Source organism: Brassica napus, chromosome C2 (genome assembly GCF_020379485.1).
Source record: "Brassica napus cultivar Da-Ae chromosome C2, Da-Ae, whole genome shotgun sequence".
NCBI classification, from domain to species: Eukaryota; Viridiplantae; Streptophyta; class Magnoliopsida; order Brassicales; family Brassicaceae; genus Brassica; species Brassica napus.
The window spans coordinates 474,036-491,356 of NC_063445.1; the positions used below are offsets into that span (position 1 = coordinate 474,036).

A 17,321-nucleotide genomic window follows, 5' to 3' on the forward strand; every position below is an offset into this window, starting at 1 on the left:
AATTTAAAATATGATTAGAAATTTTAAAATAACACTAAATATTATAGGTTTCAATATATAAAGCATTTACCAATTACAAATAGATTCAGAGAAAATTTCAAAAATATGAAAATATTGTTTTAATGCATAGTTTCATCCTGCACTAACATGTTATGATTTTCAAAGAGGTTGGAGCTTTTGTTGTCTCTGTTTTTCAAGAAAATAACGATTTTATAGTTAATTTTTCCACCGATTACAAGAGTATTATGAAGTTTTACTAAATTAATCGATAAAACATTATAACTATTCTCATATACCTTGAAAGAGAGTTTAACATACATGAATACAAATGTAGTTTGTGGTTAGAAATTTTAAACCAACACTAAAAATTTTAGGCTTCAATATATAAACTATAAAGCATTTACCAAAAACTCAATATTTTCATAGGAGGTTAACCCATAGATTTGAGAAAATTTCAAAAAATATGACAATATTGTTTAATGCATAGTTGCATCATGCAGTAACATATAATGATGCTCAACGTGGTTTGGAGCCTTTTTGTCTATGTTTATCATGAAAATAGCGATTTTATAGTGGTTATTCCACCGATTTTGGAAGTATTATGAAGTTTTACTAAATTAAATAATAAAAAATTATAATAATTCTCATATACCATGAAATAGAGTTTAACATACATTAATACAAATGTAGAATGTGGTTAGAAATTTTAAAACAACTCTAAAGATTATATGTTTCAATATATAAAGCATTTACCAAGAACTAAATATTTTCGTAGGGGTTAACACATAGATTTTGAGAAAATTTCGAAAAATATGACAATATTTTTTTAATGTATAGTTGCATTATGCACTAACATATAATGATGTTCAAAGAGGTTTGGAGTCTTTGTTGTCTATGTTTTACAAGAAAATATCGATTTTATAGTGGTTATTCCACCGATTTTATATTATGAAGTTTTACTAAATTAATTGATAAAAAAATTATAACCATTCTCGTATACCATGAAAGAGAGTTTAACATACATTAATACAAATTTAGAATGTAGTTAGAAAATTTAAAACAACACTAAAAAATTTAGGCTTCAGTATATAGTGCGTTTAACGTAAATCTCAATATTTCGTATGGGTTTATATATTTTTGAAAAAATTATTTGTGATAAATAATGAAAAAATATTTTTAAAATTTATTGAAGTTTTTTAAGAAAATAGCGATTTTGTAGTGGTTATTCCACCGATATTGAGAATATTATGAAATTTTACTAAATTAATTGATAAAAAATATAATGATTTCCATATACCATGAAAGATAGCTTAAAATACATTAATACAAATATAGAATATGGTTAGAAATTTTAAAACGATACTAAAAATTTTAAACTTCAGAGCGTTTAACGTAAAACTCAATATTTTGTATGGGTTTATACATATATTTTGAAAAAAATCAAAAATCACTAAAAACATAAAGTGAAAATCTTTTTGGACTGTAAAAGCATCACTCAACTCTCCATATCAAGTTATCAACTCTTGTCTCCCACTATCCACTCCCTCACTAACCCATGGATATATCCACCCAAAAACAGTTGTTGATTGTTTTCAAAGACCAAAAAAAAAACATATGGAAAACAAATATATCATTTAGAAACTTTAGATGAAACTTTGTGTTTGTTCAATTTCTCTAGACACTTAGGTAATCATATTCAAACAATAGCTTCGAATATCACTTTTTCACCACATGCGTGTGAGACATTAGTGTCTGCAGAAACGTAATATATAGGGATCCGCTTTAGACGGAATAAAGTTTTCTTTGACTCTTGCGTGTAGTGACAAAGTGAAGAAGACAGAGCAAAGACGCCAATCACATGGAAAGACACCAACCTAGAAAATTTTCCTTTTCTAATGTGAACTCAAGTAATGCATCATAAGTCTTATCAACTCTTTCCAACTATTGAAGAAATACACTAAGACGTGCTTGTGAATCCTTAAAACCACAGACCAATAATTTTTCTATTTAATCTATGAAGCAATGTATCTTTCAATATAGATATGTCAATATGAAAAAGGAATGTAAAAAAATAAAAAGTGTGAAGAAGCTCTTGTGAGTTTCATGTTCATTTGAGCCTTATAACAGTGCTTTTCCGACCTGAAATAAGATGAAGCAATGCACAAATAGATTTAATATTATGAAGGATGATCAAATTCGCTAATAAACTACAATAAGAATGACTTCAACTGGTTTTAGCCGTTTTTATTAAGCTTACTGAGAAATAGACTAAAATAAGATAAAAATTTGCAAACCTGAGATGTGAAAATACAATACAGTAGAACAAAACCAGCCGATTTCACAAATATCAGTTCTACTATTATTGAACAGCAGAGATGGAGGGAAACCATTGTTTTTCATGTGTCCATTAGTGTTTCAATGAATGAATCAGACTGCTTGAATTCTCAAAAATCTTAAATCAGCAAACAGCAAACACTCACTGTTGAGGAATGCGTAAATGCAAATACTACAGTCAATTCGATGAATAAATGTCAAAAGCGTCACAATCAAGAAGATGGAACTAGAACTAGAAGGACTAGAGTACTCCTTAGTAAAAAATCTAGAAGACAAAAAAAAAGCAAGCTGGGTTCTGAAAACATGTGGTAAAATGGATTCATATGCATTCACATTGTTCCTCATGTGTGTTTCTAATACACCTACAAAGTTATGAAGATAACAAGTACATTTCGTTGGTACTAAATCTAAACAACCGAACAAAATAGGATCTGATTCAAAGAAACATGACGTAGTTTCAGACTTACCAAATCAATCGGACTTAGTGTTGTTCCTAGCAGCTCTAGCATTGTCATACTCAAACTTCAACACATCAGGAATATGAGAAGTATCCTTAACACACAGCATCCTCCCCAACTTACTCTCCTCAATCACCGCAAAATAACGATACAACACACTATTCACCACCCAGAACCAACTCCCCCCAACAACCGCCCCCAACGCAGCCCCCGCGAAAACCTGCGCCACGGTGTGGTACCCCAAGTACACCCTAGAATACATAGTCACAACAGCAAGACACCAATGCAACAGATTCAGAACCCATCTGCTCCTCAACCCGAACCAGAACCCGATCCCTTTGCACCCCATCAAAGAAAAGTACGTCGCGAAGAAGAACACGAACTGCGAGTGGCTCGACGGCCACCCGTGCGAGTCGCAGGCCTCGAGCAGGGTGCACGTCTCGGGGCGAGCCTGCTCCACGGTGGTTTTGATGAATTCGTTGATGAGCTGGGAGATCACGAGGCCGAGGCCGAAGAAGATCCCTTGGAGCTCGCGGCGGAAGAGGAAATGGGAGACGAATCCGCCGAGGCTGATGAAGACCGGGACAAGGGAGATCCAGGCGAGGAAGTGCCCGAGCTGATCGCCGCGACGGTAGCGGACGTGTGTGAGAGTTACGGCCTTGAGCTGTTGTGGTAGGTCCATAGCGAAGATGGGATAGATCCAAAGGAATCGTGTTAGGACAAAGAAAGTAATATTTTGAAATATTTGTCTGAAACAAAGTCGTTGGACTCAATAGTACTTTCTTAAAATTATAGTTACATTTCGTAATTATTAAAACTACTAGGGACTTAAAGAAAAATACAAGTCGGCGAAAGCTCCGTGTTTCTTTTTCGGGTTTCATGGGCGGGCGGGAATGGATCCAAATTATCCAACTCGTCGTTATTTTTTATTTGCCGGAAAAAAAATTCGTAAAAACCTTTCTGGTGCTTCGGAATCAAATATCTCCGATGCGATTCCGAATCAAACCTACTTGAAAAAACGAACTAAGCTCCGGCGTCTCCAAATGGCAGATGATGGCTCCGCGTCTAATCGAAGAGACCCGATTAAGTCCTCAGGTAATTATTTTCATTCTCCCTCCGTCTTCTGTTCCACCGTGAACCCTTAGTGTTTAATTTGGCAGATGATAGCTTTTCTAAGGGTGTTAGATAGGGGAAACAGTGTTCTTACTTGATTCCCGATAAATATGACGTGGATGTTGATTGTATTATCTGGATATGACTGTGTAGTTGGGAATGTTGCGGGACAAAGAAGGCGGCAACAAGCTGTTACGGTGGCCAAGGAAAGGAGAGAATCACTTGTTCGGGCTAAGCGGCTTTGTAGGGTGGGTACTAATGGCGGTGATGATGAGGATGCATTTGTTGAGAATGAAATGATGATTGATGAAGAGCAGCCAGTTTTGGAGGCTCAAACAGTTAAAGCCGTGGAAGAGCTTAAGTCTGCTGTTCAATCTCAGTAAGTGATTCCTGTTAAGCTTAGGAATTGATTTGTAATTCTTTTTGCTATCTACACTGGTTTGGGTTGGCTTAGTGAATAATGATTACCTAAAACATGTTTTATGAATTGTACTTATCTTCTTCCTTAATTTTCAGGGGAAAAGGTGTAATGCAGAAGAGGGTGACTGCTCTTAGAGAACTCAGGCGTTTACTGTCGAAATCAGAGTTCCCTCCTATTGATGCTGCGCTCAGCGCTGGTGCAATACCTTTGCTTGTGCAGTGCCTTTCATTTGGCTCTCCTGATGAACAGGTTTCTAACATTAAGTTTGAGATTATTCCAAAGTAGATTTGTGATCTTTGATCTCACTTCTTTCTAATTACAGTTACTTGAGTCAGCTTGGTGTCTAACTAACATCGCTGCTGGAAAACCTGAAGAAACAAAAGCTCTATTGCCTGCACTGCCGTTGCTCGTTGCTCACCTTGGAGGTTTGTATTGACTAACTAAGTCTGTTTTCATTGCTCTTCTCTTTTTGTTGGATCAAATTTCTTATGCTTTTTAATATTCAGAAAAGAGCTCTGCGCCGGTGGCTGAGCAGTGTGCTTGGGCAATTGGTAACGTTGCGGGCGAAGGAGAAGAGTTGAGAAATGTACTTTTGTCTCAAGGGGCTTTGCCACCTCTAGCACGTATGATTTTTCCTGACAAGGGCTCAACTGTAAGAACAGCTGCATGGGCATTGTCAAATCTCATTAAGGTGTGAAAAAGTCTGGGACTATTTTTTATCACATTGGGTTATGATTACAAATCCATGGGTACACAGTGATGTCACTAACTATGCATTAATATAGGGACCTGAATCAAAAGCAGCAGCGCAGCTTGTCAGAGTCGATGGGATAGTTGACGCAATTCTCCGACACTTGAAAAAAACGTGAGCAAAGTTTCATCTCTCTTATTGCAGCAAGTGCTTAGCTTGTTTTGATGTCTTGCCTCTTACTGATTACTGAGCTTCATGCGGGTCTTTTGCATGTCATCAATATTCTATTGTTTAACTTTGGTGGATGATTTTATTAAAATGTTGTTGATTGTTGAATTCAGGGATGAAGAAATTGCCACAGAAATTGCTTGGATCGTTGTTTACCTTTCTGCCCTCTCAGATATCGCTACAAGTATGCTTTTGAAGGGAGGCATTCTTCAACTACTTGTGGAAAGATTAGCAACTTCAGACAGTCTACAACTTCTCATCCCGGTAACTTTCCAAGAGACCTAATTGTTCCAAAAGAAACAGGATCCTAGTTAGTTTTTATTTTATATATTACAGTGTATTATATACTATTCAAGGGATTGCTTCCAAGTCGTATTTGTTTCATTTATACCCATACTAGCATATGATTGCTAAAGCAGAGAATACTAACTACATTGCTATTTTCTTTTTTCAAATGCTGCATTTTGGTTTCTGTCTAAACTTGAGTTTGAATTCAGGTTCTAAGAAGTTTAGGCAACTTTGTCTCTGTTGATCCCAAAGCAATGTTAACCATCCTTGTCGGTGGACAGAACACTGAAGGTTAGTATCGGTGGATACAGCGTTAGCTTAATCATTTATATTGTTCTAGATACTGACATCCGGATCAAATTTCAGAAAACATCATTAATGTGCTTGCGAAGTGCTTAAGAAGCGAACACCGCGTCTTGAAGAAGGTCAGTATCTCATACCCACTTCGTATTCCCCTGTTATCTGAAAAAATTTCTTTTTTTTTCATCACTGAACCCAATTTTATAGGAAGCTGCGTGGGTGTTATCTAATATAGCTGCGGGATCTATTGAACACAAGAGAATGATACACTCATCTGAAGCAATGCCGTTGCTGCTACGGCTTCTCTCGACATCACCCTTTGATATAAAGAAAGAAGTTGCCTATGTCTTGGGAAACCTATGTGTAGAATCTGCAGAAGGAGGAGACGCAAGACCGAGGATAATTCAAGAGCACTTAGTCTCCATCGTCAGTGGCGGTTGCCTCCGGGGTTTTATTGACCTGGTCAGATCTCCTGATATAGAAGCTGCTAGGCTTGGTCTTCAGTTCATTGAGCTGGTAAGCAACTAACTAAAATGGTCTTAAAAGCTCAGTCATTTTGGATCCTGAACTATATGGGTTTTGATTGGTTAGGTTTTACGAGGAATGCCAAACGGAGAAGGCTCAAAGCTTGTGGAAGGAGAAGACGGGATAGATGCAATGGAGAGGTTCCAGTTCCATGAAAACGAAGAGCTGAGAGTCATGGCAAACAGTCTTGTGGATAAATACTTTGGTGAAGATTATGGAATCGATGAATGAAAGTCGCCTCAGAGTTTAAATCATGGGGGATGATGGAATCAAAGGAAACCAGTCATCGTAGCTTTTGCTTGTAACGAAAGAAAGTGTGAAAGAGAGTTCTGAAATTTATTTAGGGGTTGGTTGATGTTGTTGATGTTGTTGTAACTTGTAATACAGTTTTGTCTCACAAGTTGATGATTTTTGCATTAGTGTTACAAGCAGGAGTAGATGATGCTTCCTCGCATAATCATCCACTAATGACGTGTACTTACTTGGAAGAGGTCGTTTAAAATACTAATTAAAAAACTCTTTATTTAAAGGCGTTCCTTGGCCGTCACTCAGCTACTTCCCCAGTCTCCACACTCGCTCGCTCTTTCATCTTCTCTCAAGTTCCTTCCGAGCAATCCTTCCTTCATCGTCGCGTAAGTTTTCCTCTCTATTAATCCTCTTCGAAGATCTAGATCTAGCTGCTTCCGTTCTATTGGAGAAGAATCTAGCTGATCGGGATGTAATCAATCGTGTACGGTTTCGTATTGCGAATCCAAAATCACTTGCGATGCTTTACTTAACGAACGTCGCTTAGAATCACTAATCGAAATCTGATTGGGATGTGTAACCGTGCGTTTTTGCCTCGGAAATTCGAAATTTATGAGAATCGTCGTTCCCAACTTTTAATGCAGGTTTAGATAAATCGCTGAAAATGGAAGAGGAAGCAGGAAACGGAGGATCTCATAAACGCATGAAGCCTTCTGTATGTTTCCTATCTTCCATTGATCTCGTGATGATGATGATGATGATCTGTAGTAGTGGATTAGATTTTTTTATTTTTAAGTTTTGGCGTGGATTTTGATAGGATGAAGAGGAAAATGGAGATTCGATTAATGGAATGGGGCTGGATGCAACTGAGAACGAAGAAACTGAGACGAAACTTGTTGCTTCTGATGAGATGGAGCTTAACATTGCTCAAATTCTCGACAAGATTGAGAGCTTCACTCAAACTGTAAGCTCTGATGAATAACAAACGCATTTTGATTTTAAGTTCAACAAGAAATTGATATGTTTGTCACTGATGATTCTTCTCGTTTCTTGTTGTTGTAGGTTTCTAATCTGCTAGACACAGGGAAGACAATGTTCAAGGAACTCAGTAACGAATTCGAGGAACGCTTGATCATGTGAGATAACAGAAGCCTCTATAATGTTTTATGTGTGTAACATGATTGAGATGTTTGCACACTCACTCACATGAGTATATCTGTTTTTGGCATATATGAACAGGATACACAAGGAGTACGTTGAGAAATGGCAGGAGGAGATCAAGGAATTGCGTTTGCTTGATGCATCAAACGAGGAGACTACTTCCCTCTTACACAACGCTCGCTTCCTGATTCACAATCCTAACATTGAGCCTTGAGGTAACCATCTAAACCCACAAAAGAAGTAGTGTTATCAGATATTACCAAGAACATATTACGTATCGCCTTGGACCAACATATATACATGTGGTTGGTTGGAAATTTAGATTTGCAACGATTTAAAAGCTATATCATTTCCTGAAGGAACACATAGAACAATCTTGTCATGAACCTTCTCAAATAAAGCCAGAATCGTGTTGTTTTTTTTGTTTTTTATGTAAGATTTTGAGGTTAATATAAGATGATGACTCTCCCAAACGGATAACTTCACCAAGGTTGTGGAGCCACCTATTCATATGAACTACCTACTCATGTGAATAAAATAAAATGTTCAGCCGTTGAGTTATGACGACAAGACGTAATGTCGGGTCGTTACCAACTCTCTGGCTTATCTATTTACACGCTTAACGGCCCTGGTTATGCTTGCATGACCCACTGACTTGCATATAATGCCAAATCGATTTTCGGTTCGATGTAAAAATAATCAGGGCCGTTACCCTCTTAATTGATTCGATGCATTAGCTACCAAACTTTTTTTTTGTCTAGCTGTTTAAAAGTAATAAGGTTTTTAAACATATAGTTTGTTGATATTTAATTCACTTGCTAAAATGCAAAGACCAAAAAAAAAACAAAATGGACCTACGGGGAAAGAGAGTTTCTAAGATCAAAGTTCAAAATAAAAAAAAAGTTTCGTAAGAGAATTAATTCCTCTTTTCCCCGTAACAAAGATATTAAAATGCAAAGATATTAATTATCATTAGGTGAAATGTCATATCCCAACTTAACTACCAATTTTGGCGACACCTATTAATATTATAAATTACCAGAAGCATATCTTATGCATATATATACACCCACTACCATATGATGGACGACAATAAATCATTTGATTAGTTGAAATTATTAAACTCCAATGTCTAGTTCTCACTTATTTATATATGAAAACAGCTTTTATTATATACTAAAAATTCTGTTAACGGTAGACGCCACTTGGAGTGATGAGATATTTTAAAATGCATTTTTCCGTTTTGTTAATAACGAACTTAATAAGAAGACTCATACAAGCTGGCCACTGATAAAGAAACCTGTTCGGTTTATCTCTAAAAAGTCAATGATTTAGGCAGGTAATACTTAATTCATTAGACAAATTTAAATAATATTTCAATCATCCTAGTTCATCGTATGTCAATATATATGGTATTTCCGAGATAGAATGAATATATATAGTTGACCAAAAAATGAAAAAAAAATGCGAAATGGCTTTTGATGTGTATATGTTAAATATAAACAATTAAAAATTCCTATTTCGTTGTCATGGTAAATATGTATTGTTGCATGAATTTAGGTATTATGTGACAAATATTTCACTGGAAAATTTACTTAGAAGTGTGGAGGATCTGACCACGAAACAGGATATGGTGAACAAATGAACAATGTTCGAATAATTATCATGATTTATCAATCCCGAATCAAAGATACGTTATATAATGGTCTATTAGAGCATATTTAAAATGATTAAAGGCTGTATCACTGGTGGATATTTTTGTTCACATGTTTTGTCGGTTCTACTTTACTTGTTTAAGATAAACGATGGTATAACAAAAAAACGGTGGTTGTTCGACAAAAAAAAAAAATTCCGACGAAAATATACGAAGGTGTTAATACTTTAACTTTTACCCCACAAAAGACGAATAATAACTTTTATTAGCCTTTTTAGCTCAAGTAGAGGAGATTAATAATTTAAATCTCAGATGGCCACAAATGACCCATATCTAGATAAACTTTAATTTATTACAAGTCGTTTCTCTCTGTTAAATTTCATTAAATATCGTTTCAGTTTAAGGTAAATAAAAATTGATCACAGGCAATGTTAACAAAATCGAGAAGTTAATGAAACGTAAAGAATCAAACTTATCATTAGCTTTTTGATTCCATAAACTAATCAAATTACCACAAGTTTTCTATATATAAAGAAAAGTAAAAGAGTAATGAATGACCAAGAAGGTAAAAAAAAAGGCAAGTGGGGCCCAAAAGAGCGGCCCAATAAGTGGGTTCACGCAGAAACACACACCGTCACAAATACTCTACTCCCAGCTTTGAATCCATCTGTCTTCTCTTCTCTCTCTCTCTCTCTTGGCAATAATGAGAATGTGAAGAAGAGAAGATATCTTGGCACCTCAGCAAAGATCCAAACCTCACCCGATTCTCTATACTACGCCTTTTCGTCTTCTTCTTCTCCTACGATAAGCGGTGGGTGGACTCTAGTGTTGTTCTACCTTGAAGACTTTTATTTTAGCTCTTCTTCTATCAGATCTGGTGCCACTGTCTATAGCAGGTACGATTCCTCTTTGTTCTTCATTCCTGAGCTGAATTGTTTAAGTTTCTTTGAAAATTTTAGCTCATAGATCTGGCAATAATCACGATTCCTAGTGGCGTTTGGGTGAATATTGAATTTGTTGACTTAAAAGCTTATTTTAGAGATTTAGAGATGACTACTAGGTTCGGTTAAGTTTTTATTTGAAAATAATTTTAGTTTTATTTAATCTCTGTGAAGGATTACACAGTGAAGAGATGGGGAAAAAAGCAAAGTGGTTTTCTAGCGTTAAGAAAGCCTTCAGCCCTGATTCTAAGGTATGCATAAAGTTTGTGTCTTTATATACTCTCTCGTGTGTGTGTGTGTTGACATATTGGATGTTTGATGTTTTTCAGAAGTCAAAACGCAAGTCTCCGGAGAGTCCAAATGGTGTGATCTCTAACCCTCCTGACCAAGCCAGGCAATCTTCTCCTCCTGCTCCTCCTCCTCTTGAGGTGAGAGTAGCTGAAGTGATTGTTGAACGGAACATCAATCTTTCCCCTCCTTCGACAGATGCTGTGAATGCTACGACGTCTGATATTCATGTAGCCCCATCTTCATCTGCTCCTCCTGAGGTGGTGGTTCGTCCTCGTGCTGCTGCACCTCCTCGGTTTGCTGGAAAGTCTAACGAAGAAGCTGCTGCTATCTTGATTCAGACTGTATTTAGAGGCTATTTGGTATGTTTTACTGTTCCATTGATTGAGTTTTATTTTTGAGGAGTATATATAACGTTATCTTGTGTAATAATACAGGCAAAAAGAGCACTCCGGGCAATGAGGGGTTTGGTCAGGCTCAGGTTACTGATGGAAGGATCTGTTGTTAAACGCCAAGCTGCAAACACTTTAAAATGTATGCAGACTCTCTCTCGTGTGCAGTCACAGATCCGAGCTAGGAGAATCAGAATGTCTGAAGAGAATCAGGCTCGCCAGAAACAACTCCTTCAGAAGCATGCCAAAGAGCTTGCTGGCTTGAAGGTCTCTCTACTTACTCGTCTCTTCTTTTCTATCTGAAAATGCGAAACTTTGTGCTAATAGATTTTATCTTCTTTTTTTTTCATTTGCTGCTCTCAGAACGGGGACAACTGGGATGATAGCATTCAATCAAAGGAAAAAGTTGAAGCCAAGTTGCTGAGCAAGTACGAGGCGACGATGAGAAGAGAAAGGGCATTGGCTTATGCGTACACTCATCAGGTAATCTCATCAATATAGCAATTAAAAAGTGAACACATAACATTAGAGTTTGAAACTGTCTTCGTTTAAATGATGTGCTGTTGATCATATGTTGCAGCAAAACTGGAAGAACAATTCTAAATCAGGAAACCCAATGTTCATGGATCCGAGCAATCCGACATGGGGTTGGAGCTGGTTAGAGAGATGGATGGCTGGTCGACCATTAGACAACACTTCCGAACAAAACAACGACAATGCTGCCTCAAAACCTATAACCCGCAACAACTCAACTCAACCAAACACACCGTCATCCGCAAGAGGCGGCGGCGGCACTCCAAGAAACAAAAACAGTTTCTTCTCACCTCCAACTCCCTCGAGGCTAAACCAATCCTCCAGAAAATCCAACGACGACGACGCCAAGAGCACAATCTCGGTCCTGTCCGAGAGGAACCGCAGGCACAGCATCGCTGGTTCGTCGGTGAGAGATGACGAGAGCCTCGCCGGCTCGCAGACTCTCCCGAGCTATATGGTTCCAACTAAATCAGCTAGAGCCAGGGTCAACAAGCCGCAGAGCCCATCGAGCGGTGGTACCACGCAGGAGAACGATGGCTTTACGGCTAAGAAACGCCTCTCGTATCCGGCTTCACCTGCATTGCCTAAACCACGGCGGTTCTCAGCTCCTCCTAAGGTGGAGGGTGGCGGTGTCGCCGTGACCAATGGAGGAGGAAGCTGAGGTAATTTATTTATTACTGTCTTTTTTATAAAGATATTTATGATTCCACTTTTTATGTATCTGTCGGAAATGGTTGTATGTTTGTTGTACGTTCACTTTCAGTCTGGTAATTCATTTGTGCAGAGTGTAAACGCGTGTCATTTATTTTCTTATACTACAATAAATTTCATTATTCGACTTATATAACTATAAGGTTACCTTTTCAATTCATGTTGTTTGTTTGTTTTGTTGAATTTTTGAGATTTATTTATATTGTATAAGCGTAATCTTAATTAATAGTAGTGTACTTTTATATTAGTGTTAGTCGTAAATAATCAAATCCAAAATTTCATAAAAACATTTGTAGTTAAGGTTATTTGACTGACGACATAGGAAAAAATGACATCAATTGACGAATCCTCTGATAGAGGAAGAAGGTATTTGACTTTGATTCACACCTAACCGACCTGATAAAAAAATTGGAAATATTCACATAACCGACTTCTTCCCCACGCAAACAAATACTAAAATTAAGACAAAAGAGGCAAAGACCTTTTTGTTCTGTTTTTTTTTTCTTTTCATCGTCTTTCTATTGAAGAACCCTAAACCCATCGGCTTTCCAAATTTTGATAGAGATTAAAGTATCGTTCGTTTAATCCGATTTTGTATCTGCTTAACAACTTGAAAAAAATGGTAAGTCCTTGCTATACTTGTTCTCCTCTTTTATTCCAAAGCGACGTTGGTTCTCCTTTTTGGGTATCTGATGTTTCTTGTAATTGTGGTTACAACAGGCTACGCCAATGGTTGCAGGTGCGGCTGTAGCTGCAGCTGCTCTAGCTGGTAGATATGGTATAATTGCTTGGCACGCCTTCAAGGCTAGGCCATCCATCCCTAGAATACGCAGGTTTTATGAAGGTGGTTTCCAAGCTTCCATGACACGGCGTGAAGCTGCTCTCATTCTTGGAGTTAGGTCTGTCCTTAATCCTCCTCCTTCATCTTCTTTATTTTTTTGCTCCTTAAACTGATATGGTCTTGAGATTTTCATCAAGGCTAATACCAGCTAGAGTTAGGTGTGAATAACCCTTTTCTGCTCTTTGAGTTTGTGCTTTGTAGTTTATAATACATTCGATTTAGTATTTACTCTCCTGATAGTGTGTGGTGTTTGTTAAAATTATAACAGGGAGAGAGTTGTGGCGGAGAAGGTGAAAGAAGCTCACAGGAGAGTAATGGTTGCAAACCATCCTGACGCTGGAGGTAGCCACTATCTTGCTTCCAAGATCAATGAAGCCAAAGATATGATGCTTGGCAAATCCAATAACTCTGGCTCTGCTTTTTGATTCTCATATGAGAGAGTTTATTACAAACAAAACCTAATGAAACTACTCTCTTTTCGTCTAATGTGTTCTACCATTTCTTGTTTGTATATCATCATTATTACGTTTCCAGAGAAACATGTGATTATGTTTTTTTTTTTTTTCACACATCGAGAGAATGATAACAGACACCAAGAATGTTAAATTTCATCTAAAATAAAATTTATGTCTGGGAAGGATGATTCTGAAATCAAATACCTTTTCTTGCGACCATATATGTACCGTGTCCGTTTCAGACAACAAGCATCTTAAAGTCCAAGATGTAATGGGCCTTTGTATTAATGGGCTGAGGTATCGCGCATATCCCTTACATATATATTAAGAGTCACTTTGCTTTACTAGGCTTAGGGTTTTCGCAGCCGCTTTAAAAGTACCTCCTCTTCCTTGCAGAGCTCTTTGCTGTTGATCCTCTCTCTCTCTCCTTCCATCGACAAACATGGGGTACGCTTCACCTCTCTTAGCTTCTTCCTCTTCTGTTTCTATTCAGTTTGATTTTCTTGTTTTTTTTTACGCTCTTTTGAGTATATTAGAGTCCATTTTGATAGATGTTATCTCTGTGATGAACTTAATTATTGTCTTATGATCTCGAAGTTGAATGAGTTATACATTTGAGATTGAATGCTCATTAATTGTGGGACCTTATCAAATGAAAGCTTGGTAAATAATTGTGATGATGTGTTGGCAGTAAGACAAGAGGAATGGGAGCTGGGCGCAAGCTCAAAAGGCTTAGGATTAATCAGAGGTGGGCTGACAAACAGTACAAGAAGTCCCATCAGGGTAACGAGTGGAAGAAGCCTTTTGCTGGTTCTTCCCACGCCAAAGGAATCGTTCTTGAGAAAATGTAAACCCATCTTGAAACATTAGTTTGAGTTTATAGTATATATAGCTGATGATTAAAATGTGTTTGATTGTGCAGTGGTATTGAGGCTAAGCAGCCCAACTCTGCTATCCGTAAGTGTGCTAGAGTCCAGCTCATCAAGAACGGCAAGAAGATTGCCGCTTTTGTCCCCAACGATGGTTGCTTGAACTACATTGAGGAAAATGTAATGTCTCTTCTAATCTTGTAACCAATCATTTTAACATTTTGATTAGCGTCTGTCGGAATATTGAATCTTTTATTCTGTTACTGTTGTGAGCAGGACGAGGTGTTGATCGCTGGGTTTGGTCGTAAGGGTCATGCTGTGGGAGATATTCCCGGAGTCAGGTTCAAGGTTGTCAAGGTTTCTGGTGTCTCACTTTTGGCCCTATTCAAGGAGAAGAAGGAGAAGCCAAGATCTTAATCAATGCCGCAAAGCTTTTGAGTTTGATGTTATAATCACTTTTTGCTAGTTCAGTTTTTTTAAAAAATACTCTCTTCTGTTCTAATGGTGTGTTAAAACATTTTCTTAATGAATCTTTGAGTTCAGCTTCCGTTCTTATATATTATATTTGGTTTTTGAATCACTTATTCTATGTCTTACCGCTTAGTCCATCTGCTTAATTTGCTTTGAAGCCTTAAGATTGACCGTTTAGTTTATCAAGTTTCTCGTTTCATTACAAAAAAGTTAGCTTTGTCCTAAACTTAATAAACCACTAAACTTTGACGCTAAACAGTTGTTGCCTACAATGTGTTTCACTGGGTTATTATATCATATTGCTCTCTTTAGCTTTGGGGCCAACGTACTTGAGGCTGTAACTCAGAAGAGAAGGTCCAAAGATGCTGTACTTCCCTGAGCTGCTGAAGGCAGTCTCTGCGTCTTCGCCTCTTCTGAACACCACTCGAGCTTTCTTTCCTTTCTTCATGACTCGAGTCTCTGATTCTCTGAGGGGACCGTAACGGTTGAATATGCTGTTCAGCTTCTCTTCGGATGGAACGGAACCTGAACTAGCAAACTTGAGGATCAATGCATTGGGTGCTGCTGATGAATCTCCTGAACAGTCTTTGACACCGGTTTGCTCTTTGGAGCCTGACTCAGGCTGCTCTGAAGATTCTTTCACATCACTAGGAATACTCGCCTTCTCCGAGTCTTGGTTGAGGTTACTGCAACACGTTTCCTCTAAAAACTTCTCAAAATCTTCATAATTTGAGTGCTCCAAGTTGAGTGGTTGAGGTGTTCTCTTTAGGCTTAGTGTATGAGTCATCATCTCGCTTTCCATTCTCAAAGGGATAGCTCCCATTAAAAAACATGGTTCAGTCACCTTCTTGATCTTTTTCTCAGGCTTACCTGATTCCAAAGACTCAACCTTACGCTTCTTCCCAACGCGTTTGTCTGCAATACAATCTGACAAAGTCTTCTCTTCTCTCTTTGCATCAGACACATCCTTAAGAAACGTTTCATACCTAGGAAAGTTAATACAGCTTCTCCACTGCTGAAACGCAAATAACCGAGCTCGGTTACTCACAAACACCAGCTCATCACTCTCATCATACCTCGGAAAGCAAGCTAAACGCTTCATATACTCAACAACCTTCGCAGGTTCGAAAAGGCCAGCGCTCGACACCTCATCTCCACCGTATCTCACCCTTGACTCCTCTCTAATCCCAGCGTTCATCACCCTCTGAGTCTCGACTCTCTCATAAGCTTCCTCAGTGACACAACCGCAAGACAAACCGCACTCCACTCTCCTCGAGACCTCTTCCAACGCACAACCAACAGCGTTACGAAACTCAGGAGCGTCGCTCTGCTCCACCATCTGCGAGAAATGGCGATGGAAAGGCTTGATTTTGGATGCGTCGTTCCAAGCGAAACTGCAGTCTCCGAAGTAGGCGACCAAGAAAGCTCCTTTCTTGAAGTGCTTCTTGGCCTTTTTGGACGCAACGGATGAGTCGAGAAAGACTTGGCCAGGCCACCATGGAAAGCTGCTCACTTTGCCCCAAACCAAATCTGAATCAGTAGATAGCTTCTTCAGACTCTCAAGTTTCGATCTTTGCGAGTCTGCATCTATACCTGTGCTCTCACTTTCGGAATCAGACTCTCCGCTCTCGAAAGTCGACGCATTGACGTCAGCTTCTGAGTCCGTTGACATTACGATTAACCCTAGAAAACAGAAGAAGAGCGGAAAGAGAGTGAAAAAATTAAAAGCGAGCAGACCTCCGGTGACGGTGACGGCGAGAGTTCTCCGGCGATGAGAGTGAAGACGTCTCCTGAAATGAAATGAGAGTTCAGCTTTTTTTTATTAGCGAAAGGCCACGTGGCACAGTTCAGTTAATGGGCCTGAATTCTTAACACTTAATTACTGGGCCGAGTTAAGTCTCATAAAATATGTGTTTTTGTTTTGTAGATAAAAGGTTCTTGTGGGCTATTGACTACAAATAACTCTAAAATCAAAGCAATATGTATGTTCCAAAATAAATTTTTGACTTATTTTGTGTGAATAATTAGTTTAAATTATCTAATATAAATTGACGATAAGTATTAACATATTTACCAAAAATTTATATTTTACCGCCATATTTTCGTGAATTTTTAGGGGTTTTGTGGGAGTATTATTGACTTCGAATAACTCTAAAAATATAATATTGGACTTTTTTTTTTTTAATGTTATAATATTGGACTTATTATTATTTTTTTGTGAAAATTGGTTGTAATCATCAGTTATATATTTGATTGGCATATTGTCGTGAAATATAAAATTAGGTACTTACAAGGTAAAATTCCATCACACAGATTCTTTTGTTAATTAGCAGCTTGAAGTTAGCAAATTTGGTTTGACTTCAAAAAAACATTAAGAAGAGTACACTAGTCTAAGTATGT

General features: G+C 37.8%; 7 protein-coding genes across 9 annotated transcripts; 5 read left to right on the forward strand and 2 right to left on the reverse strand.

Moving 5' to 3' along the window:
* Positions 1–1,911: 1,911 nt before the first annotated feature.
* On the reverse strand, positions 1,912–3,526 carry LOC106423969 (lipid phosphate phosphatase gamma). The gene is made up of 2 exons (XM_013864712.3): positions 2,802–3,526; positions 1,912–2,139 (listed from the first exon to the last, which is right to left on the reverse strand). Exon 1 carries the CDS (start codon positions 3,472–3,474, stop codon positions 2,806–2,808), a length of 669 nt encoding a protein of 222 aa, XP_013720166.1. The 5' UTR covers positions 3,475–3,526; the 3' UTR covers positions 1,912–2,139; positions 2,802–2,805.
* Positions 3,527–3,663: 137 nt separating this feature from the next.
* On the forward strand, positions 3,664–6,777 carry LOC106424045 (importin subunit alpha-9). The gene is made up of 11 exons (XM_013864783.3): positions 3,664–3,887; positions 4,059–4,284; positions 4,422–4,575; positions 4,649–4,751; positions 4,833–5,017; positions 5,112–5,191; positions 5,359–5,509; positions 5,743–5,824; positions 5,900–5,958; positions 6,041–6,349; positions 6,425–6,777. The coding sequence occupies exons 1-11, from the start codon at positions 3,686–3,688 to the stop codon at positions 6,587–6,589; spliced, it is 1,716 nt and encodes a 571-aa protein (XP_013720237.2). The 5' UTR covers positions 3,664–3,685; the 3' UTR covers positions 6,590–6,777.
* Positions 6,778–6,852: 75 nt separating this feature from the next.
* Positions 6,853–9,957, forward strand: BNAANNG00590D. Of its 2 annotated transcripts, XM_048746664.1 has the most exons (6): positions 6,853–6,990; positions 7,249–7,319; positions 7,422–7,568; positions 7,667–7,740; positions 7,844–7,980; positions 9,326–9,957. In XM_048746664.1, exons 2-5 carry the CDS (start codon positions 7,269–7,271, stop codon positions 7,977–7,979), a joined length of 408 nt encoding a protein of 135 aa, XP_048602621.1. In that variant the 5' UTR covers positions 6,853–6,990; positions 7,249–7,268; the 3' UTR covers position 7,980; positions 9,326–9,957. The 2 variants fall into 2 exon arrangements, with proteins under 2 accessions (XP_048602621.1, XP_013720239.1); XM_013864785.3 differs by lacking the exon at positions 9,326–9,957 and having other exon boundaries at positions 7,844–8,254.
* On the forward strand, positions 9,954–12,441 carry LOC125574827 (protein IQ-DOMAIN 2-like). 2 transcript variants are annotated; one of them, XM_048746660.1, is made up of 6 exons: positions 9,954–10,315; positions 10,545–10,611; positions 10,690–11,010; positions 11,086–11,307; positions 11,404–11,523; positions 11,621–12,441. In XM_048746660.1, exons 1-6 carry the CDS (start codon positions 9,969–9,971, stop codon positions 12,233–12,235), a joined length of 1,692 nt encoding a protein of 563 aa, XP_048602617.1. In that variant the 5' UTR covers positions 9,954–9,968; the 3' UTR covers positions 12,236–12,441. The 2 variants fall into 2 exon arrangements, with proteins under 2 accessions (XP_048602617.1, XP_048602618.1); XM_048746661.1 differs by having other exon boundaries at positions 10,073–10,315; positions 10,535–10,611.
* Positions 12,442–12,616: 175 nt separating this feature from the next.
* On the forward strand, positions 12,617–13,782 carry LOC125581364 (mitochondrial import inner membrane translocase subunit TIM14-3). Its single transcript, XM_048746665.1, has 3 exons — positions 12,617–12,907; positions 13,006–13,184; positions 13,395–13,782. Exons 1-3 carry the CDS (start codon positions 12,905–12,907, stop codon positions 13,549–13,551), a joined length of 339 nt encoding a protein of 112 aa, XP_048602622.1. The 5' UTR covers positions 12,617–12,904; the 3' UTR covers positions 13,552–13,782.
* A 121-nt stretch (positions 13,783–13,903) lies between these two features.
* On the forward strand, positions 13,904–15,030 carry LOC125581363 (40S ribosomal protein S23-2). The gene is made up of 4 exons (XM_048746663.1): positions 13,904–14,028; positions 14,273–14,428; positions 14,504–14,630; positions 14,727–15,030. The coding sequence occupies exons 1-4, from the start codon at positions 14,024–14,026 to the stop codon at positions 14,865–14,867; spliced, it is 429 nt and encodes a 142-aa protein (XP_048602620.1). The 5' UTR covers positions 13,904–14,023; the 3' UTR covers positions 14,868–15,030.
* A 51-nt stretch (positions 15,031–15,081) lies between these two features.
* Positions 15,082–16,726, reverse strand: LOC125581362 (PWWP domain-containing protein 5-like). The gene is made up of 2 exons (XM_048746662.1): positions 16,659–16,726; positions 15,082–16,604 (listed from the first exon to the last, which is right to left on the reverse strand). The coding sequence occupies exon 2, from the start codon at positions 16,591–16,593 to the stop codon at positions 15,211–15,213; it is 1,383 nt and encodes a 460-aa protein (XP_048602619.1). The 5' UTR covers positions 16,594–16,604; positions 16,659–16,726; the 3' UTR covers positions 15,082–15,210.
* Positions 16,727–17,321: the final 595 nt, after the last annotated feature.